Source organism: Macrotis lagotis, chromosome 1 (genome assembly GCF_037893015.1).
Source record: "Macrotis lagotis isolate mMagLag1 chromosome 1, bilby.v1.9.chrom.fasta, whole genome shotgun sequence".
NCBI classification, from domain to species: domain Eukaryota; kingdom Metazoa; phylum Chordata; class Mammalia; order Peramelemorphia; family Peramelidae; genus Macrotis; species Macrotis lagotis.
In genome coordinates, this window is record NC_133658.1 from 841805771 (window position 1) to 841822479 (window position 16709).

The 16709-nt window shown below is 34.1% G+C and overlaps 1 protein-coding gene across 1 annotated transcript; it reads left to right on the top strand.

Moving 5' to 3' along the window:
- The first annotated feature begins 13932 nt into the window (after positions 1 to 13932).
- On the top strand, positions 13933 to 14871 carry LOC141490113 (olfactory receptor 51I1-like). The gene has a single exon (XM_074190373.1). It carries the CDS (start codon positions 13933 to 13935, stop codon positions 14869 to 14871), a length of 939 nt encoding a protein of 312 aa, XP_074046474.1.
- Positions 14872 to 16709: the final 1838 nt, after the last annotated feature.

Genomic DNA, 16709 nt, shown 5'->3' on the forward strand with positions numbered 1-16709 from the left:
GGGTGTTAACTCTAAATTTAATTGCCTCATTATCCTTTGACCTTTGACCCACTTTAATTCTACTGTAGTGCTAAAGATTAGCACTTTCTCTGATTAGGACATCTTAAACGAAGTGGTCCTGAGTTAGTGTCTCCCATAATTTATACTCATTTGTAAAGTTATCAAGTGAGCCCTTCAGGGTCTCCCAGTACTTAGAGCCCTTTAAGATTCTTGTAGTTAATTAAATATGGGTTTGACTTAATCATTGCTTCACTTAACAAGGGGTTAAGTACCCTGGGTGGATGGGTGGGGGGGTAAAGTGAGAGAGAAAACAGGTCTGCAGGGAGGAGTACAAATAATTCAAGAAATTTGTTTTTGAATGATATTCCTCATGAGGAGGATTGTGTGTCTTTGAATGATACTTGAAAAGGGAGAAAAGTAAAAACTGCTTAGAATTCTAATTTGATGTAATTTGAAAATGCTGATTAACAAGCATGATACTTTGATAATAATTTGAGTTAATAAATCAAATAATCAAATTCTGACTGATAATACCTGATTAATAATACTTGAGTGATAAATAACACCAGGTGAAGAGGCACAAAAATTTATAAGTTTAGAGAGAAAGAATGGGTGTGTGTTAACACTGAGTAAATTCTATTCAATAGATTTGGCCCAGGGAGGGAATAATATATTCTCACTTGAGTTTAAAAATCTATCCTAATCTATAAAGAAGTGGTGGTGGTGGGGACACAGGGGAAGGTAAAGAAAATGGAAGAAGGGACTGATAAAAGGGAAGATAAAGGTATAAGTGAAAATAAAATGAAAATTAAATTTTAAAAGAAAAATTAAAGGGGGAAGGGAGTAACATTTTGATGAGGAGGAATAAGAGGAAAGGAAAGAGAAAAATATAAATGGAGAAAGATAGCATGGAGGAAATATATATATATACATACATATGTATATATATATATATATATATATATATATATATATATATATATATATATAAAATCTTAACTGTAAATGTGAATGGGATGAACTGTCCAATAAAATGGAATTGGATAACAGAATGGATTAAAAACCAGAATAATACAATACAAGAAACACATTTAAAACAGAGAGATACATATAGGGTAAAGGTAAAAGGATGAAACAAAATATATTATGCCTCAGTTGAAATAAAAAAAAAATCAAGGGTAGTGATCCTGATCTCAGATAAAGTAAAAATAAAAATCAATCTCATTAAGAGGAATAAGGAAGAAACTTCATCTTCTTAAAAAGCACTTTTAAGCTATATCATTACTAAACATATATGCACCTAGTGGTATAACATCCAAATTCCTAGAAGAAAAAGCTGAATGAATTACAAGGAGACATAGACAACAAAACTTTAATAATGGAAGACCTCAACCTCCCTCTCTCAGGACCAGATAAATCGAACCACAAAATAAACAAGAAGGAAGTTAAGAAGGTGAATGAAATCTTAGAAAACTTAGATATCATAGAATGCTGGAGAAAACTTAATGGGTCTAGAAAAGAATATACCTTTTCCTTGGCAGTACATAGCACCTATACCAAAATTAACCATGTACTAGACCACAAAAGCCTTATAATCAAATGCAGGAAGGAGAAATAATAAATACATACTTCTCAGACCACGATGCAAAAAAAAATATATGTAATAAACCAAAAACTAATTAGAAAATAAATAACAATATTAAATAATGGGTGGATCAAATAGCAAATAATAGAATAATCAATAATTATATCCAAGAAAATGCTACTAATGGGATATCATATGAAAATGTATGGGAGCAGCCAAGGTAGTTTTGAGGGGAAACTTTATATCTCTAAATGCCTATATGATTAAAATAGAGAAAGAGGAGATCAATGAATTGGGTATGCAACTAAAAAAGCTAGATTAAGAAAAACAAAGATACCCAACTAAATACAAATTTGAAAATTTGAAAATCAAGCTAGAGATTAATAAAAATTGATTTCATAAATAAAACTAAGAGTTGATTTTATGAAAAAAGCCAATAAAATAGACAAAACTTTGGTTAACCTGATTTTAAAAAAGAAAGAAGATAACAAAATTACTAGTATCAGAAACAAAATGAGTGGAACTAACCACCAATGAGGAAGCAACTAAAGAGATAATTCAGAACTACTTTGTGGAACTGTATGCCAACAAATTGAATAACTTGACTGAAATATGGATGAATATTTACAAAAATACAAAATGCCCAGATTAAAATACTTAAATAACTCCATTTCATGAAAAGAACTTGAAAAAATCATCAATAAAGTCCCTAAGAAAAAGTCTCCAGGTCCACATGGATTTACAAGTGAATACAAGGAACAATTAATTCCTATTCTTCATAAACTATTTAAAAAAATAGGAGAAGAAGGAATTCTTCCAATCTCCTTTTATGACACTAACATGGTGCTAATATCTAAACCAGGAAGAACCAAAGCAGACAAAATTATAGACCAATTTCCTTAATGAATATTGGTGCAAAAATCTTAAATTATGAGTGAATTACAAGGAAACATAGACAACAAAACTCTAATAATGGGGGACCTCAACCTCAGTGAGACTAAAGCAAGTTATTAACTAGGATAATACACCATAATCAGGTAGTATTTATACCAGGTAGGCAGGGGATGGTTAAATATTAGAAAAACATTCAACATAATTGAACATATCAGTAGTAAAACCAAGAGAAATCAGAAGATTATCTCTTTAGATACTGAAAATATCTTTGACAAATTACAACATCCATTCCTATTAAAAACACTAGAAAATTTAGGAATGGAGTCTTCCTTAAAATAATAGTATCTAAGCCCACGAATAAATATTATATATAATGGGGATAAATGTGGAGCATATCCAGTAAAATTAGGGTGAAACAAGGATGCCCATTATCATCATTAATATTCAATATAGTAATATGTTGGGAGCCAGGGTCTCTAAGCTGAAAGCAAGAAGCAAGAAGACTCAAGGTGGTCACACTGCCTGATGGAACAACATTTCCTCCTTCAATATAAATAGGGATTCCATGTATACCAATATTTGTAGGACTAATATTGATTGTAAAACTTACTCATCCTAAGAGTGCAATGACTATAAAGGAAGGATTCCAGAGAAATTCCTTGAATAAAACAGATTATGAACTCTTTCCTAATTTAACAGGATTGCCTCTCCCTGAGGCATACAAAAGGCTTCAACATTATGAAATCTCTGGAAAATCCAACACTGGGAATTCCAAGGAGATGTTAGAATATATACAGGGAAAACAGATACAAGATGGGTCAGATAGAATTCCAGGGAAATTAACAGTTTTGCCCCCCTTATCATACACAGTAATATATGATAAAGATGGTGAAAGAATAGTTAGTATAGGTGACCAATATGTGAACTCTAACAGCCTTAGTTTATTGGGAAAGAATAAAAAGTCATAGAAACTGTGGCATCTACCAACAAGAGCTAAAAGGAAAATTGGTTATTGAAGGAGTTAACGGACAGGTAGACAAACATAACTGCTCTCACTATAGGTTGTCAAGGGAGCATATCAAAAAACATGAAAGCATTCCACTAAACAAATTATATCAAAGATTATTATCAGGAAAGTTCTGCTTAATTAATAATTTTACTATGCAGTGACAACTTAGGCAACAGACAGGTTGAGGTCATCACGGTCTGAGCAGGGACAAGAAAATTAACTACATGATTGATAATCAAACTTGTAACTACTACATGATCAAACTTGTAACCACATGAACTATATGATTGATAATGAAAATTGTAACCAAGGAAATAATTTTGGCTTGCTTGCTTGATGCATACATGATTCTGAGACTATAAAAATAAATCCAAGCAGCTCACAGTCAGGCAACCTGCTCCTGCCTTTAACCCTGTGTTGACTCAACTCATTTCTCTGACTCTATCCCTCCTGTCAGGTTCCAAGGACCCCACGGAGGCTGGACAGCCACAGTAATAGAAATGCTAGCTTTAGCAATAAGAGAAGAAAAAGAAATGGAAGGAATCAGAATTGGCAATGAGGAAGCAAACCTTTCACTTTTCATGGATGATATGATGGTATACTTAGAAAAGTCAAGAAAATCTTAAAAAAACTCCTTGAAACAATTAATAACTTCAGTAAAGTAGCAGGATATGGAATAAACCCACATAAATCATCAGCATTTCTATATATGAATAACAAAGCCCAAGAGTAAGAGATAGAAAGAGAAATTCCATTTAAATTAACTATAGACAACATTAAATACTTGGGAATCTACCTCTCAAGGCAAACCCAGAAACTGTATGAAAACAAATATAAAACACTTCTCACTCAAATAATTTCAGATATAAATAATTGGAAAAATGTCAATTGCTCATGGTTAGGTCGAGCTATTATAATAAAAATGACAATTCCACCCAAATTAAATTACTTATTCAGTACCATACCAATTAAATGACTATATCAATCTATTGTTTGACAAAGTCAATGACATCAGCTTCTGGGCTATGAAATCAACAATTGACAAAAATTGTTGGGAAAACTAGAAAATAACATGACAAAAACTAAGCATAGACCACATCTCACAATCACATGATTTAGACATAAAGGGAAGACTCTGTGGATAGATTAATATATCAAGACATGCCCTATCAGATTTATGGAAAGGGGACAAATTTTTGACCAAACAAGAACTAGAGTACATTATAAACAGCAAAAAGAATGATTTTGACTGTATTAAATTAAAGAGGTTTTGCAGTAATAAAGCCAATACTGCCAAAATTAGCAGAAAAGCAGAAAGTTGGGAAACAATCTTCACAAAGGGGCAGCTAGGTGATGAAGTGGATAGAAAACTGGCCTTGGAGTCAGGAGGAACTGAATTAAAAGCCAGCCTCAGACACTTAGCTGTGTGACCGTGGGCAAGTCACTTAATCTTATTGCCTTCCAAAAACCCAAACCAAAACAAAGTAAAACAAAATTAAAAATAAAAACTTCACAACTAGGAGTTCTAATAAAGTTTAAAGCAGGTATAACATTCACACTTTGGATATAGAAGTCTGTCTTACCCCACAGTAAATTAAGAGGGGAGAGAGATTAGAGAAAGGAAGGAATGATAGAAGAGAGGGCAGATTGAGGGAGGGAGTAATCGGAGACAAAACACTTCTGAAAAGTGACAGGGTGAAAGGAGAGAATAGGAAAAAACAAAAGAGAAATAGGATGGAGGAAAATACATTTAGCAAAAGTAAATGTGAAAAAAATAGAAGCAAGTTTCTTTGTTAAAGATCTCATTTATCAGAGAGTTGAGGTGAATTTCTAAAAATAAGAGCCATTTCCAATTGATAAATGATGAAAAGCAATTTTCAGAGGATGAAATCAATTCTATCTATAGTCATATATAAAAATTCTCTAAATCTCTATTGATTAGAGAAATTCAAATTAAAACAACTCTGAGATACCACCTCACCTCTATCTGATTGGATAATATAACAGAAAAAGAAAATGATAAATGTTGGAGTTGTGGGAAATTGGTACACAACTGTTGTTAGTGGTTATGTGAACTAATCCAACCATTCTGGAAAGTAATTTGGAATTATACCCAAAGGGTTATAAAATGGTGCATATCCTTTGATCCAGTAATACCATTCCCAAAGAAACCATAAAAAATGAAAAGGAACCACATGCATAGAAATATTCATATCATCTCTCTTTGTTTTTGTAAAAACTTAGAAATTGAGGGGAGGCCCATCAACTAGGGAAAGGCTAAAGAAGTTGTGGTATACTATTGTCCTATAAGAAATGATGCATACCCTTTGACCAAGCAATATGATTAGGATTTTAGAAAAACCTGGAAAGACTTATAGGAATTGATGCTGAGTGAAGTGAGCAAAACCAGAACATTTTACATAATAATAGCAACATTGTTCAATGATCAACTATGACTGACTTAGCTCTTCTCAGCAATGTGATGATCCGAATCAGTTCCAAAAGATTCATGTTAAAAATGCTATCCATATCTAGAGAAAGAACTATGGAGTCTGAAGGCAGATTGAAGCATATTATTTTCACCCTTTTTGTGTGTTTTATTTTTCCCTTTGAACTTTTTCTTCTTTCCACATGATTAATGTAGAAATATCTTTCATGATTGCCCATGCATAACCTATACCAGATTATTTGCTATCTTGAAGAGAGAGATTAGAAAGGAGGAAACACAACAAATCTAATCTTTTTTCTACTTGACATCCTCTCAGATATTTGAAGAAAAGGATCATATTATCCCAAATCTTCTCTTCTGAAAGCTTAATATCCTCAATACCTTCTATAAGTAAAATTAATAAGTGATTAATAAGTGCTCACATTTCTTTTTTGGGGGGGGCAAGGCAGTGGGGTTAAGTGACTTGCCCAAGGCCACACAGCTAGGTAATTATTAAATGTCAGACTGGATTTGAATTCAGATCTTCCTGACTCCAGGGTCAGTGCTCTATCCCCTGAATTACTTAACTGCCCCATGCTCACATTTCTGTAACATGCTATGGCTTGCAAAGTACCTTGTATATATCATTTTCATTGTTCTTCCCAGTAATTATTCCATTTTAATTCCATTTTGAGGAAAGAGTGTGAAATAGAGGGTGAAAGAGGTTTAAAGGGCTTGACAAAGGTCAATAAACTAGTAAATATCTGAGTCAAGATTTGAACCCAGGTCTTCCTGGAATTAAGATTCACTATACTACTATGCCAAATTGTATCTCATAGTAATTTTCATAGCACATCTCTCACCATCCTGCTGGTTACCATCACCAAGACATGTTCCAGATTGTCAATGCTATCTTAAAATGCAGCTCTGAAATCTAAATATAATACTTCAGACTTGTTTTGACCAGAGTAGTACAGAGGAATTATTACTTTTCTCATCCTGGGCACTATTAATTCAGCCTAAAAAGATGTTTGTTTTTGTTATTTTTTAAAAATGTGTGTATGGAAGAAGGGCTGCCATATCATAGTGCTATGATTCATATTAAATCAGGTATATATGAACCCACTACCTTCCATAGCTGGCCTTCTCTCATATATTATTGCTGTCATATTTCCCTGATTCTGTCCCTTTTGATTAATATGCATCCTTACATAGTCATATTCTAGTTTAAAGCCACATTCCCAGCAAGACTCAGTGATACCAGTAAGATAAAATATAGTTACTTAAGATATCTAGATGCTTACTTTTTTTATTGACTATATTCTGCATGAGTTCTTTTCTTAGCTATTGTTACTTGTGAATTACTCCAGGAATTTTATTATTATTATTTTTGTTTTGAGTCTACTACATAGCATTTATTAAGTAGTTACTATGTGCTATGCTAAATTTTGGAGTGTTTGAGTTGATTTGGTTATATATTGTGGTTCCAGAATTGGTGTAGGGCATGAGAAACAAAGTAGGGAAGAACATAGTCATATGAAAAAATACTCTGAATCACTATCAATTAGAGAAATGCATACCAAAACATCTTTGAGGTGTGACTTTACATCTATCAGATTGACCAACATGGCAGAAAAGGAAAATGACAATTGTTGGAGGAAATATGGGAAAACTAAGATACAATTGGTGGAGTTGTAAACTGATCCAACCATTTTGGAGAACAATTTGTAAAACAATGCATACCTTTTAACCAAGCAACATGATTAGGTCTTTATCCCAAAGAGATCAAAGAAAAAGGGAAAGAATTTATAAGTACAAAAATCTTTATAGCTACTCTTTTTGTGGTAACAAAATATTAGAAATTGAGGGGATTTCAATCAATTGGGGAGTAGTTGAGCAAGTTGTGGTATATGTTTGTGATGGAATGCTATTGTACTATAAAAAATAATGAGCAGGATGCTCTCAGAATGGCCTGGAAAGTATTTTATGAACTGATACAAAGTGAATTGAGGACCAGGAGAACATTGCACACAGTAATAGATATATTGAATGATGATATACTATGGATGACTTAACTATTCTGCTGAATACAATGATTCACAACAATCCTGAAGGCCTTATGATGAAAAATTCTATCTCACTCTAGTGAAAGAATGGATGGAGTTTGAATGAGGCTAAAAGAGAAGTTTTTTCCACTTTATTTCTCTTGCTTGCTTTTTTGCAGTGTTGCTAATATGGAAACGTAGCATAATTTCATGTGTATAATTGGTATCACATTTCTTGCCTTCATAATAGATGGTGGAGGGCTAAGAAGGGAAGAATTCAGAGTTCAATATTTTTTAAAAATTAATATTAAAAATAAATACAATAATAACAAATTTGAAAAAAGTTGAAGAGCAATTCAACAAGCTTCTTATAAAAAACAAATACATTCATATGGTCAGATGGCCTCAGTCACATACTCTATTTACTGCACAGACTAATAACAAGGATATCAATATCACAAATTTAACCTATGGATTTTAAGTTGTGTTGTAAAAAAAGTTTGGGAGACATGGTTTCTGAGTAACTAATCATTTTATTAATTATGCTAGCAAATAGTTAATAAAATGCTGGTCATTTGACTGACTCTCCTAGAACCAAAGATGACTGAGGACAGTTTCTTGATGCTTTGGAAGGGTAGGTATTCCCAACAGACAATAATCAACTCCGATTGGCTAACAATAGGAAGAATGAATATAATAATGAAAGATGTACCTATTCAAATGAGGGCCTGGGCAGGGTATGATTGATAATGCCACTCCCAGACTACCTTCCAGACAAATGATCTATCTTATCTCCCCACCTCCTCAAACCTGAAAAGATTTTCTTAGTATGATTTTGGGTAGGACAGCAATTCCATCTAGATATGATGGAGAAAATTTTGGGGCAAGGTCAGGGCTATTTGTGAAAGATTGGAATTTAAAAGAGAAAACAGGAGAAAGGAAAAAAAATCCTACATCTCCCCCATGGACTGGTCATTTAATAATTTCATTCAATTAATAAAACTTAGATCTCAGCTCTAATTTTGTCTGTTACTAAGTATACCTTTATATTTCACTTTACTAGACTTAATTTGCCAATTTGTCAGATTGTATATGTAAAATACACATGTATATGCATCTGCTTATATATATTTATATAACTCACTTGAGTATATGAGTATTTCTTTGCTTTTATATACCTGTGTGTCAGTATTATGTGTATGATTGAGTATGTCAATTGATGTGTCTAATCATGTACCTTAGGAGTCACGTACATGCCTGTAAAAATTTTAGGTATAAGACTGTAAATGTCAGAATATCTCAGTGTATATATTTAAAACTGTGTTTGCATACCTATGGCCATGAAAGGGTCAACATTGATGCTGGCACTAAATATCAGACTGCTCAAGAGAGTTGATCTCTAAGGAGCTCTTCATGCTAGCATCCTATCCCCAGAGTGCTACAGAAATCCCATTAATATTGTAATCCCGAGTTAGGTAGGGCACCTCTGTCTACCCTTCTCATTGAGGAAAGGGAAACTATTTTTCCAATGTAGTGTTTGCATCCCCCACTTCTGAGAATCCCATCCAAATCTTGAACTCAAAACAAGATTAGACCCTTATCCTCAGCCCTACAACTCAATCTACACTCCAACTCAGACCTTAATTCAAATCTCAACTCCAAACCACACCTTGATTCTAAACCTTGTAACCTTGTCCTAATATATCCTTAAATCTGATCTGTGCCTACCCAAAACAAAACAAAACAAAAAGACAAAGTGCTCAAAATGAAACTATCTGTTAGAATGTGAAATATCAAGTCTTGATTTAATTCTTTCTAAGCCACTTCAAAACAGTACTACATCTGCTGGGCCAGGGTAAAAGAGGTGAGTGAATGTGTCTGTGTTCCTGCTTCTTTTGGTAGAAAGACGAGCTTAGAAGTGGACTGTGAATGTTATATATGCTCTTAAACTCAATTTCCCTAATATTTGATCTTTCTAAATTATTTTTCTTCATTATAAGGGAATCCATCAGGGGTAAGATGTGAGATTAGATATAGATTTATGTGAAAATGACTTTAGTATGAACAATAGGCAAGAATAAACTATAAAAACAACAACAAAATTGTATGTGTATATGGGTGTTCATGCCTGAGATTCTTGGAGATATTTTGTCTGTGAGTATGAGTTTGTATGCCTGTGAATGTGACTTTGTGTTATATAGCTATATATTTTGTTGTGTTTTTTTTGAAAGGCAAATGGGGTTAAGTGGCTTGCCCAAGGCCACACAGCTAGGTAATTATTAAGTGTCTGAGGCTGGATTTGAACTCAGGTACTCCTGACTCCAGGGCCAGTGCTCTATGCACTGCACCATCTAGCCGCCCTGTATAGCTATATATTACTGTATGTTCAGGAATGTATGTTTCTGGATATATTTGCATGAAAATATGTGTGTATATTTGTATATTTATGTTGAGATAACTATGACAGTCTTTTGTGTTTGAGTACATATGAAATTTCTGCTGCATGTTTTTTGTCTGCATGTTATCTATATTATGATCATAGGAATGTAGGATTTTAGAATAAAATGATACCCTAAGCTTCCATTTCAATATTTCTTATTCAATTAAATTAGACACAAGAAATAGATCCTAATAGATTTTTATGTCTGAATTCTAGGACTAGGTTCTGGGGAATGTGAAGATAGAGTATGCCCATGGACACAATTAACTGTGCATAATGCATAAGGATGGTACTAGGAAAATAGTGGAATGGACACTGAACTTGCCATCATATCACCTAAGTTTAAGTTCTAACTTCACCATCTATTATTACTCATGTAAATTTGGTTGTTTCAAATTTACTAAAACTTGGTTTCTTCATCTATAAAATGAGCTTCTTAATATTTGTACCATTGTAATATATTTATAAGCCCTTTTTATCAAATTTCTAGACAATGCAGTAGCTTCTTTGCAGTTTTCATGACCCCATTATCTATCCCTATCCTATGAATAGTTCCAAAAAATATCCTTAAGCAGAGATTTAGTTCTGGTACTCCTCTGATAGCAAATTTTCAATTGTTTCCTGCTATATACAAAGTAATGATCAAATTACTTTGAGTGACATTCAAAGTCTTCTATAACCTAGTGCTACCCCATGAATCCATTTTCTTTGCCTATTATTTTTAATTGCAGATTCTATACTCTAGCTAAACTAGATAAGTCTTCATTCCCAAGTCTGTCTCCAGCCATGCTTTTTTTTTTTCTTGTTTAAGCAAGTAATCAGTGTGGGTCTTGGAATATCTGCCTATCTCCTACTGGACTTTAACCCATTCCTAAAGGAATTAAAATATTCCTTCCTCCAGGAAGCTATTTCTCATCCCAGTCTACCTTCCCTCTTGCATGTTCCTCTTTGTTTGCAGTTTGCTAAAGCCTTTATGCTGATTGTAAAAGCTTCAATGCCTATTGTAAATTTTCTGCCCAAATTTTAACTATTATTCAAATAATTGAGGTGATTATGGAATGGCAACTGGATCTGCTCATCAGGAACTGGGTGTAGACCTGGAGTTCAGGAAATAGATCAGGATAAGAGAGACAATGATTTGAGAGTCATTCTGAAAAATTTTTAGGCAATGAGATCAAACCAGTGGAAAGGTATAATTTGAAGATATATGACAGAAATAGAAGGGATGATGGATTCCAGGCAGATATTAAAGGTCTTGGTAAGAACAGTCTCTAAGATGGGGGGAAGTAAAAGAGCTTGAGAAAAAAAACATAAAAACTCAGATTAGCTAAAAGAATTTTGATTAGATGATGAAAAGTTTTCTCAATGAAAAACAGAATCATATTTTAGACAAGGCCAGGATTTGGGGAAAAGATTTGGCACACCCATTACAGAAGATATAATAAGAGAATATATATGAGAAAAAGTAAAAAGATTATTGTATCCGATTCAGGTAAAGATCATGAATTTTTAACTGATCCTTTGATAGTGAGAGGATTGGTTGATTTTTAACTTCGAAAAAAATGAAAAAATCTAAGGACTGACTTAATTAAGTTCTGAAATATAACAGAAACTGATCAAAACTAGTCCTAGTCTATTCTTTGACAGTTCTTACATTGAAATGTATCTTTGAACTCTCCCCTTCTCCCTTTTCTCTAGAATTCCAAAGAGAGCATCCAGAGAATACTATGGTAGTCTTTTAATTGGAAGAAAACAGTATACCCTTGATCATGACAGGCGTCTTCCCACAGACATTCCAAGTACAGGTTAAGGGAGGAGATACAACAATTACATTAATGTAAGGCTTGAGATTTCTGTCATTTCTGCTCCCCTTCTGGTTCCATGTGCTCCAATGAATAAATAAACAAACAAATAAATAGACAGAAAGTTAATAGTAATAGCCCGGATTTATATACAGGCATCTTGTTATTGTCTTATTCAATCATTTTAGTCATGTCTAATACTCTGTGATACCATTTGGGGATTTTCTTGGCAAATATATTGGAATGATTTGCTGTTTCATTCTCTAACTCATTTTATAGATGAGGAACTGAGGGAAATAGACTAAGTGACTTTCCCAGGGTCACTTAGCTTGGCCAATTTTGAGGCCAATTTTGAACTTGTAAAGATGCATCTACCTGATTCCAAACACAGTGCTCTAGCCATTGTGATACCTAAGCTGCCCTTCATTTACAGGCATACTTTGTTTAATTATGTTTCACTTTATTGTACTTCCCAGATATTGCACATTTTTTTTTACAAGTTGAAGGTTTGTATCTATTTTGCTTCAAGCAAGTCTATTGGTACCGTTTTTCCAACACATATGCTCAAATCATGTTTCTTTTTCACATTTTGGTAATTCTTACAATATTCTGAATTTTTTGTTATTATTATATCTGTTATTGCATAATGTGTAATCAGTGATGTTTGGTATTATTATTATAATACTTTGGGGTGCCATAAATTACATCCATCTAAACTCAATCAATATATATTGTGCATCCTCACTGTTCCACAGCTGATCATTCCCCAGTTTTCTCACTTTCTTTAGAACTCTCTGTTTCCTGAGACACAGCAATATTGAAATTAAGTCAATTAATAACCATATAATGGCTTTTAATTGTTCAAGTAAAAGGAAGAGTAAATCCACATGGCAAACTTCATTGTCTTTTTTATTTTATTTTATTTTATTTTATTCTTAGGCTTTTGCAAGGCAGTGGGGTTAAGTGACTTGCCCAAAGTCACACAGCTAGGTAATTATTATGTGTCTGAGGCCTGATTTGAATTCAAGTCCTCCTGACTCCAGGACCACTGCACCACCTAGCTGTCCCTGAAATCTTATTTTAAGAAATTGCCACCCACCCCAGTCTTCAGCAACCACCACCCTAATCAATCAGCAGCAGGCTTCACTATCTAGGCAAAGCCCTCTACCAGCATAAAAGATTACAATTTGCTAAAGGTTTAGATGATGTTTAGCATTTTTTAAACAACAAAGTATTTTTTAATTAATATGTGTGCTTTTTTAGACTTAATACTATTGCACACTTATGGTATAAGCACTTGTATGCACTGGACAATTTAAAAAATTTATATGACTCATTTTATTTGCTTTATTGGAGAACCAAAACCTATAAATTTTATGAGCTATGCCTATAGTGTTTTAAGGTTTATAATGTACATCTCAAATATCTCATTTTATCCCTATAATAATCCTGGAATATAGGTGTCATTATTATCCACATTTTATAGATGAGGAAACTGATATAGAAATTAAATGATTTGCCCAGAGATACAGAACTTCTAAGTGCCTGAGACTGAATTTCAACTCAGATCTTTCTGATTCTAGGCCCCACCAGTGTTTTATGTATTGTGTCACTTTGCAGCCTATTCTGTGCTCCTTTTGTATCTGGAGACAGGGATTGGAAGACAGTGAGGCTGGGACAAAACTCCAAACGACACCCTATTCCAAGAGGTCTATATCTTCTTCCTATTATGTGGAGTTTCAATGACTCACATTTCCAACCAGCCAAGTTGCAGCTAACAGGCATCCCAGGCCTGGAGACAGGAGAAGGATGGGTAGCTCTCATCTTCTGCTTGCTCTACTTCATTTCCATTGGGGGCAACCTTGCCATCCTGGGCCTTGTGATAAGAGAAACTGCCCTGCACCAGCCAATGTACTACTTCTTGTCCATGCTCTCCCTCAATGACCTAGGTGTCTCCCTGTCTACATTGCCCACCATGCTGGGTACTTTTTGCTTTAACTACCGTGAGGTTGGCTTCGATGCCTGTCTGGCTCAGATGTTCTTCATTCATACTTTCTCTTTCATGGAATCTGGTATCCTGCTGGCTATGAGCTTTGACCGCTTTGTGGCCATCTGTAACCCTCTACGTTATGCCACTATCCTCACTAACACCCGTATCATGGTCATGGGTCTGACCATCCTTGCAAAGAGCTTTGTCACACTTTTCCCTTTCCCCTTCCTAGTGAAACGGTTACCTTTCTGCAAAGGCAATGTCCTGCACCATTCTTACTGCCTCCATCCTGACCTAATGAAGGTTGCATGTGGAGACATCCATGTCAACAACATCTATGGGCTTTTTGTGGTTATCTTTACCTATGGTGTTGACTCAACCTTCATCCTCTTATCTTATGCCCTCATCCTAAAGGCTGTATTAGCCATTGCCTCCCAGGAACAGAGATTTAAAGCACTCAACACATGCATTTCCCACATCTGTGCAGTTCTTGCCTTTTATGTGCCCATCATTGCTGTCTCTATGATTCACCGCTTCTGGAAAAAGGCCCCACCTGTAGTCCATGTCATGATGTCAAATGTCTACCTCTTTGTGCCACCCATGCTCAATCCCATCATCTATAGTGTCAAGACCAAGGAGATACGCCGGGGATTTCTCAAAATCTTCCAAAAATCTTAAACCCAACTTTTATGAAATTGAGATATGAATAGATAGGGAAGATATAGATTCATTTTCCACAACCCTAGATACTATGTCAAGGGGAGATTGGTTACATTATTTCTAGAAGGAAAAGGAGGGTCAAAGAACTTAAAGAATTATTTTATATCTAGAAGAAAATTTAAGGACCCACATCTAATTATTTCATTTCTCAAATGGGGAAATTTTGAATTTGTTCTTCCAAGATATGGCAATATTGGACTAGGTACTCTATTTTAGTTGAATCTCTAATAAGTTATGAATGGTCTAAATTGTTGTTGGGAGTATATTGTTAAGACTTATCCTTGGCATGTGAAAATGAAATAAGAAAAATGTGTACAGGTATGATCTCTGTACTATTCAATCACAGAGAGAAATCTTAGGTCTAGTGGAATTCTAGAGAAGACCAATATGAGTGGAGAGGAGGAAGCACATGAGAACGGATTTTACAAATTGAACTTCTCCAGTTGAAGGGAGGAGAAACAATGATACACACTTTAAAAAATTAAATCCTGTAAAGGATGAGGCAGAAAGTGGATTGTTTTTCAATCAGTAAATATTTATGCAGTTTCCCCATCAGGTAAAATGTGAAGTATTGGGTTTACAAAGATAAAACCAAAACTTTAAATGTTCTCATGGAGCTTATAATCTTGTAAGGGGAGATAACATGTACATTAGAAAAGGCCACTTTTGCAGCTCTTGTGATAGATTGGAATCAGGTGAGACTTGAAGTGATTAAGAGGCTATTACAATGTCCAGGCAAGAGATGATTAAGATTTGAATTGGAGTAGCATCCATGTAATTGGTAGGAAGATGATTGCAAAAAGATGCAATGAAGACAAGATTTGTCATCTGGATAGTTATGTAGGGTATCTGAGAGTGAGGAATTGAAGATTATATCTTGTTTACCAAACCAAGGTGACTTGAAAGATTGAGTTACTATAAAGATTATGATGCCACAACAAAACTAGGAAGTAATCTGAAAGGTGAGAAGAAAATCAAGAAAGTTGTGTCACTAAAACAGGATAGACTATCCAGGAGATGACATAGAGAAAATTTCTTTTTAAATTTAAAGATCATCAGATTTAGCAATGAGGAATTGATTAGTAATTTTGAAGAACAGTTTTAGTCATTTGAAGAAGTTAGAAACCAGACCGCAAAGGATTGAGAATTGAGTGAATGAAAAGTAGAGGAAGTAAAAGCAATGTATGTAGTCTACTGTCTTTCAGAATCTAAAGACCAGTAACAGGCTCTCTTGGAGCTGGAAGGCCTTTCTAACTCACCCAGTGGGGGAACCTCAAGGTAAATCTCTTTTCCTGGTTAGAGTTCATAGAAAGTCTAGACATGTCTAGACAGAGACTTTAGAAATCAACACTGGTAGGACCACAATTAACCCAAGAGAACAAGATCAATTATGATAAGGAATTTTTAAATAATTGTTTATAATTCACTATAATTTCTCTAATCTATGTAATTGTACATTAAATACAAATAATTATAGGATATTATGATTTTATTTTGAAATAAAAACTTCTATCATGCTACCCCTTATATGTGTAAATTCATTATTCATTTGATCCTACTTGGTCCTTCAAAGTATTTTTAAATTTCAGACTTTCTTTAAGGAACATATCCCTGACCTGTGAAGAAAATATTAAGAAAGGGGACCTTGACTGTCTCCATTCTTTGAGGTCTCTGTCCCAGATTTAAAAGACCTTGAGAAATATTATAATTCTTTGGGAGAAGTAAAGAACTGACAAAACTCCCTGTATGACAAAAACATTCCCTAATTGAAGCAATTCATCTAGTTATTGATATTT